The sequence below is a fragment of the Haliotis rufescens genome, unplaced genomic scaffold (assembly GCF_023055435.1).
Source record: "Haliotis rufescens isolate VD_foot unplaced genomic scaffold, xgHalRufe1.0.p SCAF_10, whole genome shotgun sequence".
Taxonomy (NCBI): domain Eukaryota; kingdom Metazoa; phylum Mollusca; class Gastropoda; order Lepetellida; family Haliotidae; genus Haliotis; species Haliotis rufescens.
In genome coordinates, this window is record NW_025963780.1 from 512519 (window position 1) to 540358 (window position 27840).

The 27840-nt window shown below is 41.4% G+C and overlaps 1 protein-coding gene across 2 annotated transcripts in view; it reads left to right on the forward strand.

Annotated features, from left to right (window-relative positions):
• LOC124112076 (parathyroid hormone/parathyroid hormone-related peptide receptor-like) overlaps positions 1-27840 on the forward strand; it is a 201280-nt gene that overhangs the window by 69054 nt on the left and 104386 nt on the right. Inside the window, exon 1 of one of the 2 annotated variants that reach the window (XM_048386246.1) lies at positions 15180-16791. The exons of the other annotated variant lie outside the window; for it this stretch is intronic. Coding sequence (XP_048242203.1) covers positions 16768-16791 — 24 coding nt within the window. The 5' untranslated portion in view covers positions 15180-16767. Of the gene's footprint in view, positions 1-15179; positions 16792-27840 lie in introns of those variants that run through there. 2 annotated transcript variants of the gene reach the window in all.

The following is a 27840-nucleotide window of genomic DNA, read 5'->3' on the forward strand; positions in this document are numbered from 1 at the left end:
TTTATCCGGTGAAACATTATTAATTTCTACATTATGATCGATCAAGTTCTCATATAACACCTGCAAATTGGATTTGACCAAAAAGTTACAAACGTTTTCAAAACATTATTTGGCTGACGACAGAAACTAAGAAAACTTAAGGTCCAAAACACAACTATGATACCTGTATCAAATACATCATCATGGAATAGCCATTTTTGTTTGTTTCATTTTCAGCCTCCATCAAACATGGGTGTGTACTTTTATTTTGGCCTGGCAGTTTACATTACTGAATCAACAAACTATCAAACAAATAGGTAGTGATCGAGTGTTTATTCCATGCGCTGCTTAATCCCAAAACGAGACTTACATATCTCATTATTGGGTTCGCATGTTGTAACCTTGCGCTGAACCCATGAAGAGAAGAAGTCAAATAAACGTTCAGTCGAGAGACCGAGGTATTGTTCAGTTTCTGAAACTAAGATGGTTTACAAGAGAATACGATCTTAGTTGCCAGAGATCGGTTGGATAGGCTAGTGGTTTAAGCGTTCGCTCATCACTCCAAAGACCTCGGGTCGTCTCTCCATGGGTAAAATGTGTAAAACCAATTTCTGCTGGTCGCCTCCGTTATGTTGATGGAATATTGCAAAATGCGCCGTAAAACCATACTCGCTCAATCACTTAGGTGCCAGGATCTGCTGATTGTTGTTCGAATCCAAGATTCTCCCCGGTCTTGACCCGTGATCAGTCCAAACCGAATCTCCCTTCAAGGGTTTATAGTCAGTATCGTCTACGACATATGTCCCGTTTGTTCCTTCTTTAAAATTAAGCTGACACGTCGTGATTCAACTCAATATTGCTCGTGCAAATCTAACCCATCCAATCAGAGCTCCGGTCCATGTTTAATACTTGGTTCGGAGGCGGAACGAAACTAGTATTATATTACGTACCGACAGGTGCTGGTAAATGTCAATATTTCACGAATTTGGAAATTACTCGATTCTGATTGGTCAATCAGTGGTATCAAATCAAAATAACCGCCTCCGATTAAAACAGCCGATTTCACGACCGCGTCACTGTGGAAGTATTATTTACAGAAACGTTTTCTTTCCCAGTCGTTGTCGGTAGTCATTTCTGAACCATTGCATTAACGATTACAGGTTATAAATGCGTTTCGGGTTCCAAATTTACTTTAGCGCGGTAAAATCTGCAGGTAACCTTGCTCTTCATTGAAAACACAGCATGTTTATCTCCTAAATAATTGCGGACTACATAACAGCTTTGTGCGCTTAACCAAAAAAAATGTGAAGATATTTTGAGTTTACGACTACGCTAATTTCAATAAACAATAATGATGCTGTCAAGCTTCTTCATCGTATAGGGCTTAACTAGAACGTAAACAGGTTCATGTCGAACGTCAACATGAACGCTTACATAAAAAATGGATTCATGGGAAAGTGTTTTAGTTGATTCATTACCCAGTTAACGACAAGCTCAGTGTAAGCCTCCATGTTTATGTTGGAATCGGATAGAGAAAGATAGCTCTGAGAAAGAACATGTGACTGTTATGACAAGTGTGATAACTTGAATCAACTACAAATACATGTTTGTTAAAACTGCTCCCTTCTGTGTTGAAAAAGGAACATACTTCTTAAACGTTTTTCTACCTTCCTCATTAACAGCAGAATCTCTGCACTTCTAAACATCAAACGCACAGTAAACTACGGTTATAACGAACACGCTTATAACGAACTGACGGATATAACGAACTTACTTTTGGGTCCCGACTATTTGCTGTAGTTATGCTGTATATATGCTTATAACGAACTACGGTTATAACGAACTAAAATTAGTAGTCCCTTTGATTTCGTTATAACCGTAGTTTACTGTAATTCAAAACTAACATATCGTTTTAAGTTTCTACAAAATTAGTAAATGGGCTATCCTGTCACTGGATTTCTGGTCTATCATTTGATTGTCTTGTTTGCTTATGTACCGTCGTCGCATGGTAACCGTTGTTAAGCAAAATGTGTGAATGTCGGGTGCTGCCGGTAGAGCAGGACATGCGTACCCTTTTTGCGAACACCAGTGATCTATTCATATAATTTTCATTACTATTAGCCTTTTGCGCCAGGAATCTCTTTTGTCGGATAATCGAGACTGGTTATTCGTAAGACCTTTTATGTTCAACTCTCCCATAGTCAATTTTCCCTTTATGTCGAGCGATATTCCTGTAGCCCCATCCTTTAGTGTCTACATTTCACTACGTTTCATGCACAAACGAGCATGCTCTTTCTACGAAGATTTCAAAGAGCTCAAACGGCCTTTTGGCTCATAGCTACAACATTTGAGGCCTCAGTAAACGTTTTGTGGTAGACATGTTGAGGACAGTTTAAAATTTGACACATCTGTGTCTGGTGCAAATCCTTACTTGCGGTTGTACCAAATCTTCCCGTGCTTTTTTTTAAGGTGAAAAATTGACATGCCTTTGCATGTGTTTGTGACGAGTGTCATTGGTGTGACAGGATACGTTCACTTTTTCGCGACACCTGGTATCATCACTTTTTGAATGTGATTCATGAACACATGCTTATGATTTTGTTGGAATCGAACAATAGCTGTGATTATGGAAAGGGATTTCGTCGCTTTTATGCGAATCTAGTGTTTTATACCGATAAAACTGATATCGAAATATGTTGCAATCCTGCATCAAGTGAGTGTGGGTGTATGCCATACATGTTAAGCGACAAAGCCCTTTCCATATTCAATTGAAATCTCTGCATAAAGCAGAGTCGATTGTACGATTCCGACTGTTATCATGAGTATGTGTTTATGAATCACTATCAAATAGTGATGACACCAGGTGTTCGCGAAAAGGTGAGCGTGTCCTGTCCCACCGTTGGCACCTGTCACAAACACAAGCATGGCCAAGTCAGTTGTTCACCTTTAAAAACACGGGAACACTATGGTACAAGTCAAAATAGGGAATCGCATCGGACACCATTTTTGACACTGATGCCTCAAATTTGTCTCTCCCCATATTTTGAAAGCTTTACTGAGGCCGTCAATGTTGTTACCTTGATCAAACAACTTTGGCCCAGTCGTCTTAGGCGCCGCAATTCGCTGTGCAGAGTTGCGTCCCTTGGCACGCCAGAAACCTATGATTGTGGCTTCGAATCCCGGTTCGCCCCGATTATGTTTCTAGGTTTGTCAGCACCATATCCGTGCTCGTGGGTTTCACTGAAGTGGTAAACGTCTTAGACCTGCATCACTTCGGGCTTTCCTCCCACATTAAGCTGACACGCCGTGATATGACTGGAATACTGTTAAAAGCGGCGTTAAACCCAACTCACTCACTCACTCCACGCCGCCGGGACACGGTGACAGGCAATCAACTAAGTCTCGGAACCATTACTGATCCAATTTGACACGTACAAGCAATATCGAGTGTGGGGTTCCTTTCAACGAAGTCATTTTAGGCTGTGACTGCTATCCACAGTTGAAGTTATGATCGTGTTAGTGCTAAGATCGCTTTGTGGAAGGGGCCCTGAGAGCGTATGTCTACCCGAACGTTGTGTGTGATGGTTTTCATCGACTTCTCCATAAAATGTGCTGCTTTCTTTTAGAATTTACCAAAAATATGTACAGTAACTCAAAAGATAAATCTAAGCAGCTTTAAAGTGATGATGTTCTATTCCTATAAAACGTAATATAGATGTGGGTATATTACTGACGACGAGAAATGTCGATTTGCCGATCTCAAGCAGAGACAGCGACGGCGTCTGGGTCAGCCTGCAGTATAAAACCGAAGCACAGCAAGACGTTAAAACCCCATTTCACCTCACCACTAGGAAACCACAACTTGTACCATCTCTTTGATCTATACACTCACCAATCAGAAGTTTCAAATCACATTCTGATTGAAACAGATGATTTGATTGCCGTTCACTGCGATTCTTGGACTGTGACGTCATAGTATTTCGTCATGTAGAATACTAAACGAGCTCCCGTGTAATACCAATTTTATGAAACGAGTGAATAGTTCTGGTAAGTGAAGAGCGAAAGCGAGTCAGATACCACAACTATTCACGAGTTTCATACAATGTTTTACACGGGAGCGAGTTTAGTATTTTATTTATTACTTGCCATTTATAACGTTTTTAGAATTTTACTATTGCGTATGAATAGGCTGACACCTACACGATCCACGGCATAGTCCAATTGAGTTTAACAGAATAATATTTCAAACACGTCAAAAGTTGAAACGTATGAATTTATTACCATACAACGGTCCATCTTTAGGATTCACAAAATTATCGTGGGGCTAAGACTATCGCAACTCACATACAGACTAACGAATGTCGTTGCGATCGCCTTGTGGAACGGGCCTTGCACCTCAAAGTTTACAATAACGACACAATATCCGATGACGTAATTTGTGGGATATTGTTGCAAGATCCATCGGCGAAACAATGCCATGTGACGTCAGCCTAGCAACACGGTTGCTGGGGTCATCGAGTGTGCATAAGCTCCTCTCAGTGATCTATCAACTCCACAAGCAATGTCGTTGAATAAGCCAAGGGATGTTGAGAGCTTTCAATATTTGTTCGTGAAACGAGTTTCGAGAGTACAAAGCACGCGTTTTGGTATTACACAATGTGTAATACAGCTGTATGTTTATTAAACGGGTGATCTTTTCACGAGCAAGTAATAATGATACTATTAGTTATGTGCCCAGTCGACCGAACGTTGTGACGTCATAATAGTGAAATGCGGTGTTAAAAAGGAACCTTGTATGATTCGATTCCTTTCCTTGGCGTCCACTTCAATGTGAAGGGGGTGGGGAGATTTTGGTTTGAGACAGAATATGTTTTAGCGCACTTCATGGAGTTCATTATATTTCTCTCACTGGAGAAACCAAACAAGTGTTTTTTCGCCTGACAACCCATTATCTTCAGAACATCTAACATGTCCTACGGTTGATTACGGCATTTACTAAAACCTGAAGACATATTATATGTCTTCCAAATCTTTCGAGAGCAGATTTTCCTCCCTTTATTCAATTAACCGAGTCTAAGTATAAGATGATAATCATTTTCTGCCATGACAAAACAAAAAGGGATGTTGAGGAAAATGTGTGCAAACTCCAAACTTGGTAAAAGCAGTACGCCATCTTATCTACATATATGAGTGAGTGAGTATGGTTTTACGCCGCTTTTAGCAATATTCCAGCAATATCACAGCGGGGGACACCAGAAATGGGCTTCACACATTGTACCCATGTCGGGAATCGAACCCGGGTCTTCGGCGTGACGAGCGAACGTTTTAACCACAAGGCTACCCGACCGCCCCTCATATATACCGAAACGTCTACATATGACAAGGGTGTCACTGGGATAAATGACTAAACCTTCACCGATACCTGCTGCAATGTTGGTATAAGAACACTGGTTGTTTCTCAAAATTATCAGAACGGAACAATATATAAAATGCTTCATTAGCTAACTGATTAGTGTATTTCAAATTCTAGTTATGAATGTCACTTTGTAAACAAAAACAAATGTAATTCTTCCTAACATTGTTATATGATACCTTTTTAAAAAGGTTATTCTTTTAAATTAAAGAGATGCTAAAAGTATTTCTGGTGTAAATGTTAATAATGAACAAAAAACAGAGCTACCGTCCATATTTAGACTCTGCAACACCACAGGTCGATTTGTTTGTTTGTTTGTTGTTTAACGCCACACTCAACAATATTGCAGCTTTATGACGGCGGTCTGTAAATAATTGAGTCTGGACCAGACAATCCAGTGATTAATATCATGAGCATCGATCCACGCAATTGGGATCGATGACATGTATCAACCAAGGATCGATGACATGTATCAACCAAGTCAGCGAGCCTGACCACCCGATCCCGTTAGTGGCCTTTTACGACAAGGATAGTCGCCCTTTACGGCAAGCATGGGTTGCTGAAGACCTATTCTACCCCGGAATCTTCACAGGTCGAAATGAAATGACGAAACATACCTGCCCAAAGAATGTCCCTCCCACCACATGAACGTGACAAAAGGTCTCCACAATGCATGACTGCGATGTATCCGGCAGCCTCTTCATGCATGCTATTTGTAGCGGTGGCCAGTGATGTTGACATTTGCTTTCAACCTCACATGTATAGACATATCAGCGTGTACATACCGGCCCCAGGTAACGCGTTTGAAGGTGACTTATACATGTCGATTACTTCTAGTACATATCAAAGCCTTAAGTGCAGCATCAATAGGGATGAAAAGGAAGGTGCTCGGACGTCGCCATCTTTCATTTTGTCTCAGATCTGTTCTCTGAGCACACAAAGGTAACGCTATTCGCGTCCAAATTGAAACCAGTCCGTACAGACTTATTAACTTTGTGACCTAGTTGCTTTTTCAACATTCTACAATCTATCAACTGGGATGACAACGACGCTTATTGGGTTGCCATGGTGGCTACAGCGTGGTAAAACAATGACGTCGAAACATAGCTTACTTCAATTTCGTGATCTGTTTTCAAACGTTGCCATTTATCTGGGTTGTTGGAAATGAACACAAATAGAATCAGCGGGGTTTCTTTGTTATTTAGCTCCTCAGTCGCTGGAAAGGATGATATTTCATATCAGCAACTTCTCCAATGGGAATCAATGTTCGCCTTAACATGCAAGCATATGTGCATCTTCAGATCCAATCTGTTCTAAGGGTGAGGTGAAATGGGGTTTAACGTCGCGTCCAAGATTATTGCACTTATATAGCGACGTGCATGCAAGTATGGGTGGCTGTTTGTACTAGTCCGGACTGATGCCGATTTATAGTGCTAGCTCACTGAGATACCATGCCGCAGTTTAACATGGATACCCCACTCAGACACAGTATACTGACTCCGAGCCGACCAGTCCTTGTTTTAGCCCTTTAATGCCGAGCGTCAGACAGGGTACCAACAAGTACCATCTTTTAACGTCTTTTGGTATGACGCGGGGTCCGGGCGGACGCTCTACCACTAGACCACGGAGGCGGTCCGGCTGTGTAAAGCTGCAAAGAGGGGTAAAAAACACTACATAGTGGATACATATATTCTACTTAAAGGCTTGTACGAATATAATCGTTCAGTCAAGTATTTGAAGTAATAATCGCATTTCAAGCAGAGCTGTGTTGGTGTTATATGTGTACAAGATCGTAAAGCATTCACTCTCGCAAACGCTTTGAGGTATCTCCATAGTACTCATTGGATCTTTAGATAAAGCTTTTATTGGTAAATGGTTATTGCTTTGCTCGGATCAACCAGACCATTAGGGTAATGATTTCAATAGGAAATACAACCATAATTGTTTCAGTATGATTACAAGCAGGAGGAAGATGTTTGACTAATTGGTTAAAATATCTCGCAACGTGGATAGGCAAAGTGCTAGGTCCAATACTTTCGTATTTTTCCAAATTGTTTGATCAATAGTTGTCTGTTTGGGTTTTTTTTTCTTTTACTGACCCACACATCGAATCCCATTGTCTCGAACTCCGGGTAACAGAGGAATAGTTGGATTTCTATTTGGTTCGACATATCAAACACGACCATAGCCATCAGACAACAGAAAGCAATCGTACCAAACCTTGCAAGTTTCAGTCATTCATAAACTCAGTCATCAATAAACACATGTTTATGATACATATGGAATCGTAAATTGGACTCTGCTTTTAGCAGAGATTTCTTGTAATTATGGAAAGGGTTTTGACTCTTTTATGAGCATAACATGAAACGCGGACATCTTTTCTGTACCCGACCACAGGCTAAATCTGGAAAATATTCATAGAGGATGCGCACGTTTGGCGTTTTCTTTTTCAAATCTATAATGGTATTCATAATTAAGGTAAAAGGCAGTGCACTGCAACCAATATTGACATATTTTGTGGTACATGTGACACAGACCAAATCTTGTTCGATAGAAAGGGATAAAATGGGAATATATGTGTACAGGTACGGGGGATGTAGTCCATGTGGCCTGCGTCAGTCAAACGTTTTAAACAAAGTGATAGAACCATGTGAATTAAATAAAAAATCAAATATGTCCCTTTTTTGGTTAAATTTGTAATGCCAGAAAAACTACATTGCTTATTTCATCTGTTTCATGTTTACATCTATCTATAAAGATTCAGAGTGACAAGAACTATCTACAAGACTGTATGAGTGTGAGTGAGTTGGGTTTAACGCCGCTTTTAACAGTATTCCAGTTATATCGCGGCGTGTCAGCTTAATGTGGGAGGAAAGCCCGAAGTGATGCAGGTCTCAGACGTTTACCACTTCGGTGAAACCCACTAGCACGGGTATGGTGCTGACAAACCTAGAAACATAATCGGGGCGAACCGGGATTCGAACCCACAATCATAGGTTTCTGGCTTGCCCAAGGGACGCAACTCTGCACAGCGAATCGCGGCGCCTTAGACGACTGAGCCACCCGTGCCCCCTCAAGACTGCATGACAAGAGGCATGACAGTAACTTTGAAATAGTCAACTTTCCCTTTATGTCGAGCAATATTCCAGCAGCTCCAGGCTTTAGTGTCTACATTTTACAACTTTTGAGATATCTGATACAATCGACCAAAAACATGCTCTTTCGACGAGAAACCGCTGATGTTCGTGTAGACACTGTAACCAAGGAGACTGATAGACTCCCGACTCCTGAACAGGTGACCGCTTTGAACACGGGCCTCCTCTTCATCAGACAGACGTTAATGGTCTCAAATCTAAACTGTGCCATTTATCAGTATTGAATCTGGAATTTCCATTCACGTGGAGACTTTATCGCTGTGGCTGTGGTCAGATGAAACTGGACCGCATAATTGTCTCCTTTGTATGGTCCAACAGTGGGGGGGCGGTCGGGTAGCCTAGTGGTTAAAGCGTTCGCTCGTCACGCCGAAGACCCGGGTTCGATTCCCGGCATGGGTACAATGTGTGAAGCCCATTTGTGGTGTCCCCCGCCGTGATATTGCTGAAATATTGCTAAAAGCGGCGTAAAACCATACTCACTCACTCACTCCAACAGTGGGAATGCCCTTTTAAAGATTTGTGATGTGAGATAGCCTAATACACTGTGGACATTGCAATTTTATCCTTTAAAAATATGAAAGTTTAATATTTTATTATCTACAAATGCTATTTCTATTCAAATATTATTTTCAGATTTTGTGGCTGTTACCAAACGGAAAGAAATTCATAAAGTATGATCAGGTATTAAAAATATTTTTTTTTTTTTTTTTTTTTTTTTTTATTATTCCACTTTTTTTGTCGTACAGCATTTCATACATATTAATGTTCATACGGCGATTCTTAAAACAAAACAGAATCATACATCATGGGGGCATATGAACTCAGATAATTCAGTATTTGAGTTGATATGGTTACAAAAATAGTTTGTGGCAACTGGACCAAAACTTCACAAACTTGTTGTAGTTACAGTTAGAGTAAGCTATCGCTTTAGTTATAAAGTAGTAATTTGCCAACTCTCTCTGGATCAACTCGAAAGACAATTTTTTCTTTTTAAGATAAAATTTGAATATAGTATCCTTAATGACAAGGCATATAGCATTTAATGGATCATTTCCTTTAAATGGAAAGCCCAGTAAAAAGTTTTCTTTGGTGAAATTGATATGAATTTCCCCCTTATTATTTATCCATCTTTCAAGTTCGGCCCAGAGAGAGTTAGCGTTTTTACAATTCCATAGTACATGAGAAATGTCGGCAATAACTTTATCACAACTTGTACACAAGAGAGAATCTTTATATCCGACTTTAATTAGGTATTTACCAACTGGAAGTATTTGATTAATGATTCTGTACTGAAGTCAACGCAATTGCACACTATCAGTACATCGGAAGGGTATTTCATTTATATTTTTCCATTCATAATCTGTATAATATTTTATATCATTTTCCCATTGCTGATTGGCTGATGTCCTCTGAAATTTTGAACTCAATAGCACATCATAGTAGTATTTTGAACCCTTTGGACTCTTCATAAGTACATGAATGTTAAATGGTAAAATTGGGGCTACCAATGGTGTAACATCATAAGTTTCTAAAGACTTTAAATAAACATTAATAGCATTTCTTACCCCGTAAAAGGGGTATTAAAAATAATGATGAAGAAAAAATGTTTAAAAATTGCTATCAATCATATCCACAACAATATTAGGTATAAATAATAAAATCTAAATAAAGGTGATTAATTATTATGATTAATCATAATGATTTTAATCTTTAATCATCTGACACATTATTCGCATCTTCGGCAGAGATGGTCCGTTTCATCATCAATAAATATCGCGACAACGTGGACGAAACACCTCGCAAATTCCTTCGGGTTCACTCGGCTTATTCCGTTACAAATAAAATGCCTTCGGGACGTAATGGAGTTGTGATATTTCCTGGGAACCGCATACCGAGCGATCCCTTCGCTACTGTTCGTCCAACATCGCGTTCCATTTAAATAAGTCCCTTTATTGTTCATAATAGTCAGGCATACGACCTCATACATGTATCATATAACAGCCAAGTCTGCAGCCACATTGGGTTGTTTATGACGAGAATGATGTCCGATGCAATTCCCTGTGTTAGCTTGTACCATAAGTTCCCTGGTGTTTTAGGCTAACACCTGACTTGCCTTTGCATGTGTTTTTGACCAATGCATCATTTGGGCGGGATACGCTGACCTTTTCACGAACAACTGGTATCATCACTATCAGATAGTGATTCATAAACACTTGCTCATGACTGTATTTGGCAGAGTTTTTTAGGAACATGGAAATGTTTTTTTCGCTTTTATTTAATGTTATAATCACCTGAAACTTGTGGATAAGTCCAAATATATAGACTCCTCCCAATGCTGGTCTAGATGGCCATATGGAAGTAAGGTGATCCGAGTATTACTTACTCATTTGAGGCTGTAAAATTAAACTTTTAACTTTAAACTTTTTAAACATTTTAAAAATTGAACATCAAACCAATCTAATTGTAGGTCAATGCAGTAAAGTGTCTTTTAAATAAAAGCCACAAAATCCTTTCCCTATTCACAAGAAATCTCTGCTAAAAGCAACGTCCATTGTACGATTCAACTACAGTAAACTACGGTTATAACGAACTCATGGGGACTACTTAATTTAGTTCGTTATAACCGTAGTTCGCTATTAAGCATATATACATAATAACTACAGCAAATAGTCGGGACCAAATAAGCAGGTTCGTTATATCCGTCAGTTCGTTATAAGCATGTTCGCTATAACCGTAGTTTACTGTATATCATGAGAATGTGTTTATGAATAACTATCAAATATTGAAGGCGCCAGGTGTTCGCGAAAAGGACGACTTCAAGTTGATCATTGTATGCCGTTTTGTGTCCTCTGCGCCAACGTCCTCTATCCTAAAGACAATATTTCACAAGTTTAATGTACATTTCATACCAGTGTCACACAGAAAGAATTTACTGAAAAATTCTGTGACGGCGGCGTGCGGCGAATAACGTAAGCCAGAAAAAGTAAATTAGTCTTTGATAGCGTGAGCTTTCTCCCAAGCTCGAAAACACCCTCTGAAATGGCTGGTGGCAGGATCAAAGGCGCCCACAGTTCATTATTCCAAAACAAATACTTCCTCCAGTTTTCCGTGTTAGACTTGTGTGACAGAAACATAATTAGTTCTCGCTTCCACTCATGTATTTTCTTCTGCGAGTACTCAAAATTAAAAGCCTAGGATTTATTCGAGCCGGTCTAAAAAGTGAACTTTTTACTGTCTGATTATGCTTTGGCACGTATCGTAATCGGTTGCACTGAGGCTATAAAAACAGTTTTTGATAACCAGTAGAAACGTCGGAAAAAGATTCAATTAAATCGATTATTTTAACTAGTTTAGATATCTTTGCCTTTCTATGAATAGAAGTAAAGATGGCGTTTCTGTTTAAAGGGCGTTTCTGTTTTCTCTTCCCTGTAAGAAAAACTTCATTGCGGTCGGCAGTACAAATAAAAAAAAGAACACGAAAAAGGCAGGCGCTCTCGGAGTTGCCCCTTGCTCACTTGATGAAAGCACTGTGATATTCTTCAGACTGTTTCCGGCAGAGCTAAAAGTTGATGTTGTAAAAACTACAAACCAAACACCTGTTTTTTATGAAGTACGCCAATTCTATACAAAATGCGGATCGAGGGGTGGAAAACGGAAGCATTTTATAATATACTCAACATTTTCATATTTAATAACCACTTTAACAACGTTTCTTTAATGAAATGATTTCATAAATAACACCACAAGTTTAGAATAATGTAGATCCATCTAGTATTTTATATGCACGCTGTATCCCTCCTTTTCCAAGCTAAACACAATCTGTATCCACGACTGAAAATGGTATAGACGTTGTTGAATGCGGGACCACAATATAGGTTCACTGTTATGGCGTCTCCGCCTTTCATCCCGCGGCCTCAACTTATCAGGGCTGCAGTTGGCTTCTGGCCTGCGGGATAGCAGACTAACGGTTTAACGAACAGACAGCGAAACGAATGTTGTTCTGTCGAGGAGACGGAAGAGTTGTGTCCCTTGGGTGTCTTCCAAATTTCAGGCGCGCGCGAGTCGTTTTCGACATTGACCTATTATTCAACCCCAATCATAAACTGTATAATTTTTTAGCAGTTTTCAATGTTTATTTTGGTTGTTTCGTCCCATGTGTGCTGATTGTCCCTACATCATGGAAGTGTTTACTGTAAGTGTGTATGCTACGGATGGGAAATTTAACATGTTTTGCCTGTCAGTGAAACTTCCTGTGTCATGCACCGGGGTGTTTTGACGTCATTAAAACCTGGAGGCTACATCATTATTGCCATCGCGTGGGGTTTCGGTTCTCAACATTAGAACAATGTCTGCTTGGGGCAATTTGGCTTAAAGCGACGTTGATATTAATTTAGACCCGATAATTAGGAAATTGAACCTCGATCAACACGGCCGTGTCAGGAACGTGTAGACATGTCCACATGAACATTCCCAATAATTCGTATCGTCAGGAAAAGTGAGTGAAAGAGTTTAGTATTACGCTGTTTTCAGACATATTCCAATACCGGAGGACACCAAAATGGGCTTCATACATTTTACCCAAGTCGGGAACCCGAACTTTCGGAGTGACGAGCGAACACTTTAACCAGTCGGCTACCCTATCGCACCGTCTGGGTTAATGTGATTTAATTGTGTTCGCAAAATCGTTGACTAACAATTAATCTATGAAATCTTCTATTTACAAAATACATTTCTCTCCGCTAAATTAAAACAAATGCGTTTCCTGATGCTGATGTGAAATGGAGCTGGCTGGATTTGCTTATATGTCAATCTAAATTGGTTTTGTTTTCATGAAATACATACCAGACTAAGTATATTCTACAGTCAGGGTGCAAGTAAAATCGGTATTAACCCCCCATGCCGCACTGTGCCGTTGTATTAAGCGAGGGGACGTGACCCGACTGTGGTGGAAATCGTTGGTCTCCTGTTGCTTTGTCCTGCCACGTGACTGATGAGGTGAGTGAGGGGAAATGGGGTTTAACGTCGCGTCCAAGATTATTGCACTTATATAGCGACGTGCATGTACGTGTGTGTGTGTGGCTGCTTGTACTAGTCCGGACTGATGTCGATTTATAGTGCCGCAGTTTAACATGAATATCCCACTCAGACACAGTATACTGACTCCAAGCTGACCAGTCCTTGTTTTAGCCCCTTAATGCCGAGCGCCAGACAGGGTAACAACAACTTTTAACCTATTTTGGTAAGACGCGGCCGGGGATCGAACCCCGGACCTTCCGCTCTCCGGGAGGACGCTCTACCACTACACCACGGAGGCGGTCCATGACTGATGAATATATGATTGTATTTTATGAAAACGAAACCGGTCTTGATAAAAAAAAAAGCAATTCCAGGCAGTTATTTAACACATGAAACTAGCATAAAAAATTAGAGGAGATAAATAAATTGTGTAATTAAAGATTTGATAGGTTATATTTTAGTCTACTGTTGCTGAGATGCGCTTGCTGTATTTTTGGATTAGTTTTATTCCACATACATATTTATGAAAATGAAAAACTAAATTATGCTGCACATATGTTGCAACTACACATGCCTGGGGCGCAATTACGGCTTGTAAAAATTATATTTACTGTTCAGATGTGAGAGTGAGTGAGTTGGGTTTAACGCCGCTTTTAACAGTATTCCAGTTGTATCACGGCGTGTCAGCTTAATGTGGGAGGAAAGCCCGAAGTGATGCAGGTCTCAGACGTTTACCACTTCGGTGAAACCCCCCAGCACAGGTATGGTACTGACAAACCTAGAAACATAATCGGGGCGAACCGGGATTCCAACCCACAATCATAGGTTTCTGGCATGCCCAAGGGACGCAACTCTGCACAGCGAATCGTGGCGCCCTAGACGACTGGGCCACCCGTGCCCCCTTTAGATGTGAGAAGTGTTTTAATACAAGTTATAATTTCCGTCACAACATCAGCTCCCAAAGACCTTATAATAATGTGTGATATAATATCTACATTAAATTGACGAGTTCAGTGCCATTGTTAACGCCTTGCGGTACGAGGGGACGAAGGGATCGAATCCCGACGCCTGCAATTAAATATAATCTTCAATGGCCGATTTTGTGTTTCGTCAGTTCATTGATTTATTTCAAAACACTTGGAGAAATTAATCGGAATTAATCCAGCGAGGTAAACACGCCGCTGAAACTACATCATGAAACCTTATACCTTTCATAACAAAAATGAGAACTCGAAACAGCAAACTGACGAATTTCAATGAAGCCGATCACGTTCAACATTTCTATGTTGAAAAATCCTCAACGCACCCACAGAATGTTTATCAAGATCTGATATTGGAATACTCCAGCTCGTTTTGTACGCTAAACTAGCTGCACCCCAGTTTGCGAAAGACTCCATGAGAAAATACCATCATTTCTTTCTACAGGTTTGTGTTGGCTAATCCCAAAATATCTTACGAATTCGTGTGCGAATAAATGTAAGCTTGTAACTATAACCGGGGATCCGAGAGCCACCTTTCTATGCCCACGTTCCTCGTGATACTCAACATCCTGTCAGCATAATTGCCAGAGCGGAATGTACCAGATAACAGCGCGAGGAATCCATCATCCATTGGACGCAGTGCTGAGTATATCACACACCTATGACAAGTCCACGGCGAGGAGTTTGGTTCGTTCAGCGGTCGGTGTAAACGACTCAGGGGTTCAAGAATGACAGTACTGTGGAGCGGTGCTCTCGGAGTTGATGTGTTTGGTAATCCAAGCGCAGTTTACAAGTTCAGTGACGGATCTGGATCCACGTACCCCTTTCAGTGCTCCTTTCGGGAAATCTGTCATTGAGCTTTAAAACAGGTATGGCAATTGATTCTTATAATCGTGGCACAGGAGCAGATATAAATTTATCTGCTGATATTTGACTACCGGGTCGGTTCTATGCACAAATACAAAGACCCAAACACTTTGGCCAAGAGTTCATAGCAAGGCTTTACAAGGAGGACAGTGTTGTGAATTATTGATATGACTTGAAACTTGACAGTGAAGAGGGATATTGTTGCTGGATAGACGTCTCACATAAGCGCGGATTGTAAAGTTGAGATTAAACGTTCACTCGTCACGAAGTATCTCCGCGTCGTTGGCTACAGTTTGTGGGCGGGGTTAACAGGCTTCCCCTTGTGTGTTCTGAAACGTACCATAAGTTTATTGATTTTTATCAGAGGATGGATGATACAAAGCAGCGGAGAAGAGTCGAGTGTCTTTTACCATTTCTTTGTCAACCTTAACGTCTTCATCTACTGGATACGGAAGGGAAACTTGTTCAGAAGACAGTAACATCGAACGATTTGCAGACAGTATTTTAAGTCAAGACTGGGATGGCTTGTTGACGTACACAAAACAGTTGGGAATAGGATTTACTTGTGGACGTCAATATAAGAGTGTAGTGAGTTTTTTTCCTATTTTTTGTGAAAAGGGAAAGTGTTTTTCGTCGAGGATAAATCAACAGACACACTCGCCACATTTGTAGCAGTGAGAAGGAACTCACAGTGAATAAGTTAACGCCCGTTAAAATGGTAGGCTTTAGAGTGTAACAAATGTAACGACTTAAGCCTGAGACGTCGACAATAATTGCTGTCTTGGGTTAAATCGTTTCTTAAAGGATCGGCTTGAACATTAAATGTCAACGCAGGTTCATTTTCGGATCCTTGCGCATGTTCCTTGGAGTATATGCATTGTTGGATTTCAAAGTGATCGGTGAGTTACAACGATTTCACGTTCATCGATACTAGCTTTTCTGGTTAAACCCGATACGGAGTTCGGTCACAAGGTAAACTGACATTTGCTGAAAAGAACACGGACAAGTTAAATAATTTTCTTTATGTTCCTTTGCTGATGTTCTGCGATTAGCATCGACTGACAGCAAAACATATTCACTGACGCTTTGACAAAATCATTACATTGATTTTATGTGGAGGAAACGAAACGATGTGGATCTGTTACGAGAGCTGGATCTTCCAAAGTTTGCAATGTGTCAAATGTGTATTTACATAAATGGGTCTTGTTGAGCAACTTTAAAAAGCATTACCCTGAGAACTAATTAAAAGCGACGTTGTGAAAGACAAAAAAGTTTACCTCCGCTGTAGCGTCGCAGCAGAGGCGATAAGGGTGATCAAAAGAGCAAATCCTACCAAAGAGGGAATTAAAGAAGAAAAATGAATTCATCAGTGTCAGATGAGGTAAGTGTAAGTTGATGATGTGCATCGTTGGCCATGTAGGCATTTGCGCACTGAACCATTAGCTGGGTTTAGTCCTCAGTGCAGTGGTGTCATGCCCGTTACTTCATCGGAGATGGAAATGTCAACCTACAATGCCAGCGTATCTGACCGGTGGCATTGTGTCTTAGAAATTCCAAACAACTTAAGAAAACACTTGATGGTTTATTTTTAATTTGCCATTGTGTATAACACAGGAGTTGAATAGCTAGACCTCATGTCTGTCCGTTGCTCAAGTACGATACCATCTAGCCACGACAGGTCAATTACATGGATGATTCGTTGTCATTGTACCTGGAAAGTAAGGCGACCTGGAATAGCAGGTTTTACCGGTTGCCTCTGAAAGTCGAACAATGGTCTCGTATGTGAGGTTTACTTTACGCTAGTAGTGTCAGTGAGGTGAAATGATATAGTGAGTGAATATGGTTTTACGCCGCTTTTAGCAATTTACCAGCAACATCACGGCGGGGGACACCAGGAATGGGCTTCACACATTGTACCCATGTCGGAAATCGAACCCGGGTCTTCGGCGTGACGAGCGAACGCTTTATCCACTAGGAGTGTTCCCACTTTGCCGGCAGGTATTGTCTAGGGTAATTAAGGTAATCTCCCGGGATAATCCACAAACACAGGGAGGGACAGGGAGGGATTAAACACAGATTAATCATACATTATATCACCACAATAAAATAGAACAATCCAACCAGGTGGGAGACGGCATCTCCATATTCCATCATTGTCTTGCTATTATTCGAAAGACAGACTTTCAGGCGGTCTAGTTCATGCTCCAGTTGGCGATACTGTTTCTTCTTGGGGCGTTTCTTACCACCAGACTGGAGCTGACTGATGGTCACTTTTGTCATTGATTGTTCAGATTTTATGAGGGTGATGAACCTGAAGATGTTGGGATGGTTGGTGGTCATTTTGTTAATTCTTGCTTGCTACCCCTCAACATGATTCGTGGACCTAGCGTGTCAAAATGGTTCCACATATTTCTGTCTTCTCCCTCAACCCACTGCTCAGTTACGTAATCAGCAAACTTCGAAATTGAAGGGCCTTCCGTGTTAGCAGCTTCGAGGGCATTGAACCAGAAATCTTCGATATCTTCAGGTCTCAGTAGAGGTAGGGAACAAGCTCTCCTCACGAACAAGTTCACATCTGGGTTGTTTGCAAAGGCACTTTGCAGACCACACTTCCGGACATTGCGTAATCCGACTAATGCGGATTAGATTTAATTAGACTTAATTAATCCATATAATCTGCCGGCAGAGTGAGAACAAACCAACCACTAGGCTACCCGACCGCCCCTCGAGTCAAAATAATTTACAGACACAATCGTCATTTAAACTTATCGGGATTGACATGAAATATTATAAATATATCTAATTCTTTTTTATGCATGTTATTTAAATATCAAGTTAGGACGTACGTACAGGCATTCCAGATAACAATTTATTGGTAATTACAGTAAACTACGTTTATAACGAACTGACCAATATAACGAACTTATTTTTTAGTTCCGACCATTTGTGGGTATATATGCTGTATGTATGCTTATAACGAACTACGGTTATTACGAATTAAAATTAGTGGTCCCCTCGAGTTCATAATAACCGTAGTTTATATCGATTAAAGTGAAATTTGAGACTGTGGCATCAATCAACTGTTTTATTCTGATTGATTTTCTGGATTGAATATATTTTTATCTCGGGAAACCTGATTTTTTCATGGAGCACGTTATCTCGCGTTGATAACGCTCTCATGGAAGCACGTGATTGTGTGCGGCACACAGGTCTCACGTTTACCTTAAACATCAACGCCAGAGATCAACCAGTCTCGATTTACTGCAGAAAAACAGAGTCCATGGGACGCAAAAGGCACAACAGCTGTGGCGATTATACGAATGGATCACTGATCGTCGGTAACCGGTAGGGTGAGATGGTGGTAAGAAATCACGGTATTTTCTGGCGTCTCATGTAGATGATGGGGCCTGATACTTCCCAGGAAGCTGAAAATGAAATTTGAGTGTGCATTGATCCAGCGACCGGTAGCGCCTTGAGCGATCACTTGGTTTATGGAATCTTGCGCATTACAATTGGACTTAATATAATTAAATGTCTTCAATGAAGCAGTCACGTTATTATTCTGTTAAATGACATCTGTACTTAGACTTGGTATTTCCTGAAAACACTAATGTCAGTGAATTCACATAACAAGAAACAGTCAAAGAAATGACCAAATTTGAGCTGCATGGTCGCTGTAGAGTCATCATAATTTAGATGATGGCGTTTAGTTAAGTGTTCTGGCCGAGAAGGACCTGCCGCCATATTGGATCAGTGAAGGTCATGGTCAGTGTGAAGACCTGAAAGTATGTTTCTCTGGGACATTTCAGGTCAATCAACAGATCACGTAACTGTTCCAAGGGAGGGCACAAGAAATCTTGGGATGTTAAACCAATAGTTTCAATCTATTCACCTTCTGCCAACTACTGGGGGCACGGGTGGCCCCGTCGTCTAAGGCGCCGCGATTCGCTGTGCAGAGTTGCGTCCCTTGGGCACGCCAGAAACCTATGATTGTGGGTTCGAATCCCGGTTCGCCCCAATTATGTTTCTAGGTTTGTCAGCACCATACCCGTGCTCGTGGGTTTCACCGAAGTGGTAAACGTCTGAGACCTGCATCACTTCGGGCTTTCCTCACACATTAAGCTGACACGCCGTGATATAACTGGAATAATGTTAAAAGCGGCGTAAAACCCAACTCACTCACTCACTCACTCACTCTGCCAACTACTACACAAGTACAATTAAAGAGTCTGGTCCAGTCTCGATTATTTGCAGATCGACGGCATTTCGCTCGAATATTGCTGGGTGAGGCGTTAAACAACAAACACGCTAAAGAAAAACACATTTATGATCGAATATCCTTTGGGACATACTGACAGTCTTGGACCTTTGTCGAAATGTGACAAGTTCACGGAATTAACATCTGATCCTTCAAGCGCAATACATTACATCGATGGTGGGTCAGAGATCGTTGGAGCTAAGACTGTAATGGCAGTTCTTATAAGCAGTTCCAGCTGAACATGATTGCGTGCGATATGCCACATAAATGTCTCAAAGTTCATTGCTGTGGACGTTTTATTACGAGATATTCCTTCATCACGACAGCAGATGTACGATGCAGAAACAGCTTCTGACGTTACTTGCGCAATGATGAACGCCCTCTGTATTATAAATGACACTGTACATCTCATGTAAAAACAACTGGAGTGTACATGTTTCATATATGTGGGATGGAGCAGTGCAGCTCGATTACATTTTTACATTCGATTACAGAAAAAGGTAATTTAGACAGAACATTAAAACGAAAGGTTATTGGCTTCGTAATCACCATCACACACACACACACACACACACACACACACACACACACACACACACACACACACACACACACACACACACACACACACACGCAGAGAGACTCAGGCATAGACACACACATAGACTGAGACACACAAGCACACACTCAGAGAGACACATACAGAGACTCACACATACACACATACGCAGAGAGACTCGGGCATAGACACACACATAGACTGAGACACACAAGCACACACTCAGAGAGACACACACACATACTCAGACACACACACACTCAGAGAGAAACATACAGAGACTTAGGGACACACACACAGAGAGAGACTCAGACACACGGACTCAGACACACACACACACAGAGATTCAGACACACACACTCAGAGAGAAACATAAACCAACTTGGGGACACACACACAGAAACTCAGACACACACATACACACACTCAGAGAGAAACATACACAAACTAGGGGACACACACACACAGACTCAGACACACACATGACACATACAGAGACTCAGCGACACACAAAGACACAGAAACACACACACAGAGACTCAGACACAGACTCAGAGACTCAGCGACACACAAAGACACAGAAACACACACACACACAGACTCAGACACACACACAGACTCAGACACACACACACAAAGACACAGAAACACACAGACACAGACTCAGAGACTCAGCGACACACAAAGACACAGCAACACACACACAGACTCAGATACACACACAGACAGACTCAGACACACACACACACACACACAGACACAGAAACACACACACACAGACTCAGACACACACACAGACTCAGAGACACACAAAGACACAGAAACACACACACAGACTCAGACACACACATACAGACTCAGACACACACACAGACTCAGACACACACATACAGACTCAGACACACACACAGACTCAGACACACACAAACACACGGACTCAGAGACTCGGCGACACACAAAGACATAGAAACACACACACAGATTCAGAGACAGACACAGAGGCACAGAGACAGACACACACATATCTTATGAACATTGCCACAGCGTGATGTACCCACGGTAAGATAACAGTGGTGTTGAACTATATAGAATGACTGAAGCTTTGCAGGGGTGCCTATCACGCCGGCAATACAGTTCTTGGGATGAAAATAATCTCAAGCCCAGGCCTTGAGCACGGCGATCTAGCTTGCGGTTACCATTACCGTTAGCCTAACAGTTTGTTATGGTCCTGCTCCATGACTGTGGGATATATGTAACCGTAAAAATCCAGTCTAGTCAGCTCTCTTCCATAGCATCAGGAAAATACTTATTTATGTGGAAATTAATTACATTTTGTTGTGTAATAGACGATTTTATGGACTAGCTAATAGTCCGGGTTTAATACGATGTCCCATTTTCGAAAGATTTTCATGGGCCTGACCATGCATCATTTTGACATTCAACTTAATGGAAGTAACCGTGATTGATTATTTTCTACAAATAATTGAAAACAACTTTAAAAAAGATGTTACTCATTCTAGTTTAACCGTTTGAGACAACGGACGTGTTATAAATAGAGAAATAACAGTTTACATTGCTTTGCCCGGCCTTGGTATGACCTCATGATATGGTTGCCATGTAACATTTGTTTCAGTTAATAATAATAGAATAATGCTGCAAATTGACAGTTGAGAGAATTTTTTTATCGTTCCAACAAAACGAACATTAACTTATTACATTTGTCCTAACAGACTTGATCTGTCTGTAAGTGGAACACGGGCGAAAAACTTTACCTCCATAACGGCGCCGGGCTGTTATGCCACATGTGCGTGTTTCTCATTATCTAGCCGATAGTATGTTTGAGGAAAAAAAATGTTTTCTTTATTGCCCTGACACCAAGAAATAAACTAAGTCATATAAAGAGAAATATTAGTGCTAAGTAAGGTCCCTTTTAAATAACGATGTCCAACGTGACTCTATCTGTGTGACAATGTTCTTTTCCACTTTGGTCTCATTGGCTGCAATACGAGTTGCGTCCCTTCAGAATCCTGTGGTCCTGGGTTCGAATGAAAGATTCGTCCTGCTTACAATTCTTGATTTGTTTGCCTACAGTTTAAAGGGTCTGCGCGAAAGGCCAGGGTTTAATTCCCCACATAGGTATAATCTGTGAAGTCCATTTCTAGTGCCCCCGCCGTGATTTTGCTGGATATTGCCAAAAGCGGCGTAAAACCATATACACTCACTAACTTACAATACCCGCCTTCGTAGCCATCATCAAACATTATTGACATTCATCAATACGGGTTAGAGGCGGTCGGGAAGCCTAGTGGTAAAAGTGTTCACTCGTTACGCCGAAAATCGGGGTTCGATTCCGGTGATGGGGACAACGTGTGAAGCCCATTTCTGGTGTCCCCGTCGTGATATTGCTGGAATATTGCTAACAGCGGCGTAAAACCATACTCACTCACTCACTCACTCAATATGGTTATCCTCCCACATTATTCTGACACCCCGTCAATTGACTGAAACATATTCAAAGTTTCCCTAAATCCAACTAATTTAATCAATTTTGCCCAGCATATTTCTAAAACTGCATGCCATTTAACCTTAGTCAGCCAGTATAGCTGATAGTGAAGTGATGTATGTATTCGTGCACTCCGCTGATAACTCAACATGAAAAGCTCTTTACTTTTGACCATCGTATCTTACCATGCCTCCGCAGTCCCTCTAAATACGATTGGCGTGGTCAAGCGTATCACGTAATGATACACTAACCCCCAGTAACGGCATTTATATTTGACCAAGAGATTCTGATCCAATTTTCAGCACGACCACGACGGTAGCCATATTGGATAACCTTGTTGTTCATTAGTCAGCCGTGAACATTGTGTACCTGGGTGTACAACTAAATCCATTTGAAGTTCTCACTTGCACAAAGCAATCTTCCGCTCCGACTGTTAAAAAGCTATGCCTTAAGACAGCTTTGTGGACACGGTTCGAGGCTTGCGGATTGGAGACATGATGGCTTAGTTATCTAGTTGTAATTAATGACAAGGTCTTCTGTCCATGGCCATCAATAGAAAGAGTGTCTACACCGAAGCCAAAATGTCACACATCCGCTCGGTGACAACGCTTCATTTTCAATACCAAGAAAGGCCAATGATGTAATCTTGCTAGAAAGGGTTGTTGGTTGGTTGGTTTGTTGTTTAATGCCGCACTCAGCAATATTCCAGCCATATGACGGCGGTCTGTAAATAATCCAGTCTGGACCAGACAATCCAGTGATTAAAATCATGAGCATCGATCACATGGGATCGATGACATGCATCAACCAAGTCAGCAAGCCTGACCACTCGACCCCGTTAGTCGCCTCTTACGACAAGCAAAGTCGTCTTTTACGGCAAGCATGGGTTGCTGAAGACCTATTCTACCCCGGATCTTCACGGGTCTGCTAGGGAGGGAAGGTTTGGGGACTGTGCAACGTATCCGCTACGTTCTGCCTGTTCTACTGGAAGCCTTGCACCCCAAAGACACCGTGATCTTCATCTTATGGATTGAGCCTCTGCCCGGAAAGTCCGTGGTTCGATCCCGGCCGCGTCATACCAAAAGGCTTTAAAAGATGGTACTTGTTTTTAGGCTGGACGGTGCTCAGCGTTAAGGGGCTAAAACTGTTCAGCTCGGAGTCAGTATACTAGGATTATAAGTGCAATAATCTTTACGTTAAACCCTATTTCACGCCCTCTCGCTTTCACCACAAAGACCAACATACTTGAAATCTCCGCAGAAGTGCAGAGAGGTTAGTGATGCTACACGACGAAGTAGAGGAAGATGATGATGATGATGATGATGATGAAGATGATGATGATGATGATGACGATTGCTCATGATTCACGGAGGTGACACAGACAAGTGTCAAGAAAAACGCACACACACACAGTAATGTGACAATTGACCGAGCGTTTAATAGAACTTGGTGTTTATATTTTCAGACCAAGTTCAATTTGGGGATAAAGTCTTAATTTCATGACCCGGCTTCTCTTTAAGGCAAACGTTAATCAAATAGTTGCAGCATTTAGACAAGTCCAATCGACATAAGCTTGGCATATCAAATCTTGAATTTCTTTCTGCGAAAGCAACATATTCCGGTCAATACATTCTCTGCCATTGTGATGATTACAGCCTGATTGGCAACTGTCTTCTAACATGGCCAGTGATGCTTGTATAATTTACGCAATTGAAACTGAATCTTGGTTGTTGTTAGTTGCTATTTACAGCGGACAAATTTCAACAGGTGATGTAACACCATCAGAATTTTGTAAAAAAGAAACACCAGACATTATTTTTTTTCGTCTTAAATCGGCGTCCGCGTTCCTTTCTTCTTTCATCATGATTGATTTTATTCTAGCGTTCAGAAGGAAGTTTTGCAATTCCAATTTCAAAAAGCAATTTCACTCACAAAAGGGAAGTCTTGAAGTAAATGTAGTAGAATGATTTGTATTTTGCGCATAAAGAATATGTCAGTTATCTTTAAGCTTTTCAAATACTGAAGAGATTTGTGTAATGCCAAGTTCAAATGGACACATGAACAAGACGCCTACATGAGTCTGTTCTAATCCCACGTTTGTTAACTTCAATTAGTTTTACGTTCTAAAAGTACGTTTAAGAAGTCTAAGTGTTTTCTAAATTACGATTATGTGGTGATTGCTTACCATTCATCATTCATCAATGATAAATATCGAGATGGTGGATGACATCAGTCAGGGAGGTAGAAGACATCAGTCAGGGAGGTGGATGACATCAGTCAGGGAGGTGGATGACATCGGTCAGGGAGGTGGATGACATCTGTCAGGGAGGTGGATGACATCAGTCAGGGAGGTGGATGACATCAGTCAGGGAGGTGGATGACATCAGTCAGGGAGGTGGATGATATCGGTCAGGGAGGTGGATGACATCAGTCAGGGAGGTGGATGACATCGGTCAGGGAGGTGGATGACATCTGTCAGGGAGGTGGATGACATCAGTCAGGGAGGTGGATGACATCAGTCAGGGAGGTGGATGACATCAGTCAGGGAGGTGGATGATATCGGTCAGGGAGGTGGATGACATCAGTCAGGGAGGTGGATGATATCAGTCAGGGAGGTGGATGACATCAGTCAGGGAGGTGGATGACATCAGTCAGGGAGGTGGATGATATCGGTCAGGGAGGTGGATGACATCAGTCAGGGAGGTGGATGACATCTGTCAGGGAGGTGGATGACATCAGTCAGGGAGGTGGATGACATCAGTCAGGGAGGTGGATGACATCAGTCAGGGAGGTGGATGACATCAGTCAGGGAGGTGGATGATATCGGTCAGGGAGGTGGATGACATCGGTCAGGGAAGTGGATGACATCAGTCAGGGAGCTTGGTGGCATCGATCATAGGAGGCAGCCATGACTTTGTTTGTTACTGTTCTTGAAATAAAAGTTCTTGTTGTGACTTTCGTCACAAGCGTCATATAGTATACATACAAATCACACTCATGAGCGTTGAAGCAACATCAGTATTTTTCGTTGACATTGAACATTGCTTCCAATACAAGACAAAGATTAACTCATCGGGTTTGAATAGACTATGATTTACTGGCACGTTTCTGCTGCAAGGTAGCATCTCTGTAGCGCTCGTTAGGTCTCTGCCTCCGGCGAACTGACTCAATTGTTCCAACGAACTGTTCTTAACAATGGCGTAATAAGGTCAATGAAAAAGCATCTGTCATAATCTGTCACCTTTGCGTCATGTGAAGTTCGCGCGAGGGGACAACTCCATCATACTCCTCTGAAAAAAATGTTGATTATTTTGCTTCGTTTTTATATTCCGATTAAGATGTTCCTAGCACGAGGATGTCTCATGACACACTTCATAAAGACACTGATCTCATTTTGAGTCGCCCGATCCATACGTTTAAGTCCTATAAGAACAGTTGTTATTGAAGAGACTAGTGGAACCATCGTATTATCATTATCATTATCATTATCATCATCATCATCATCATCAACATCGTCGTTGTCGTCGTCATCATTATCATCATCATCATCATCATCATTATTATTATTATTATTATATGGTCGACATGTCCTTATAACGCTATATAGTCTACACAAGGAAGTTAGATGTCGGTTTTTTTTATCCTCCGCCGATATGTACTTAGACGTTACGTTGCGAGGGCTACAATATCAACTGAGACCATTGATTGTTCAGATTTATTTTAGAAGAGCTTCAAAGTAAACAGGTTTTGACAAACCAGCTATCAATGTGATAAAAACACAACACAAACATGTATTCTTTTAAAACAATGAAGACTCGTTGTCGCTGTGTGTAAATCGGTTCTGCCAATGTGTGGCAATGATTTGTTTTTAGATCCGGGGGTGGTGTTGGGGAGGTGGGGAGGGGGTGTTATGTTTGTGTAGTGACGTTGAAAACAGCAATACAAGCAGACAAATAGAGGCATGTGACGTATTGTATGCAACCAAGAAATCCACTAGTGTCCTTGAGTGTTTTCAAAGGAAGTAGCGAACGTTGGTCCCGCTAGGAGAAAATAGGTAAACAATATTTATTATTTCACTTCGACGTTTCGTATATGTATTATTTCTTTATGTAGAAGCTGTAGGCCACGCGAAGAAATATTTGATGTGATACATGTTTTATTCAGAGAATGATTATCCTGGGTTGATTTATTTACGTTGTTTATTTGATCTGTAAGATCGATCTCAATAACACAGCTATACAAAGTGTATGTGTAAAAACAGGCGTGGTAAGATTAAATGGGGTTTGTCGTCACCTTCAAGATCGTTATCCTTATAGACCGACGTGCATGTGTGTGCGTGCGTGCGTGAATGCGTGCGTGCGTACGTGCGTGTTTGCTTGTACTAGCCCGGACTTATACTAGTTCGCTGATATAACCATGCTGTAGATTTTAACATGGAGACATGTTTAACAAGGGTAGCCTAGTGGTTAAAGCGTTCGCTCCTCACGCCGAAGACCCGGGTTCGATTCCCGACATTGGTACAATGTGTGAAGCCCATTTCTGGTGTCTCCCGCCGTGATATTGCTGGAATATTGCTAAAAGCGGCGTAAAACCAAACTCACTCACTAACATGGACACACCGTTCAGACACAGTACACCGTGCTTCATTTCTCTCCTAAAAGCCAAACGTCAGGCAGGGTGACAACAAGTACCATCGGTTTACTTGGTATAAAGCAGCCGGGGATCGAAATACCTGCTTCCTGTTTCGGGGCAAAGGCTGTCTATCCATTAGACCCCGGAACCGGTCCTCCGAAAAGACCTCTCACTACGAATATGCAAATAGACAGGTCGAACATGACCTCTGGCGGTGCGCAGTGTGTGTGTCGGAAGAAGCACATTCTTGAGATATATACAGTACTTGTTGCGTCTACATGTATATAGCAACAAGGGTGGTCTAGTGTGTAGGTTCAGGGTTGCGTCCCTTAATTAGATTCCGAATCTCACTCGGGTAAACTCGGGTTTTTCGGCAACCTTCTAACAACCTCAGGCAGAAATGGAGTAGTGAGTGAGTGAGTTTGGTTTTACGCCGCTTTTAGCAATATTCCAGCAATATCACGGCGGGGGACACCAG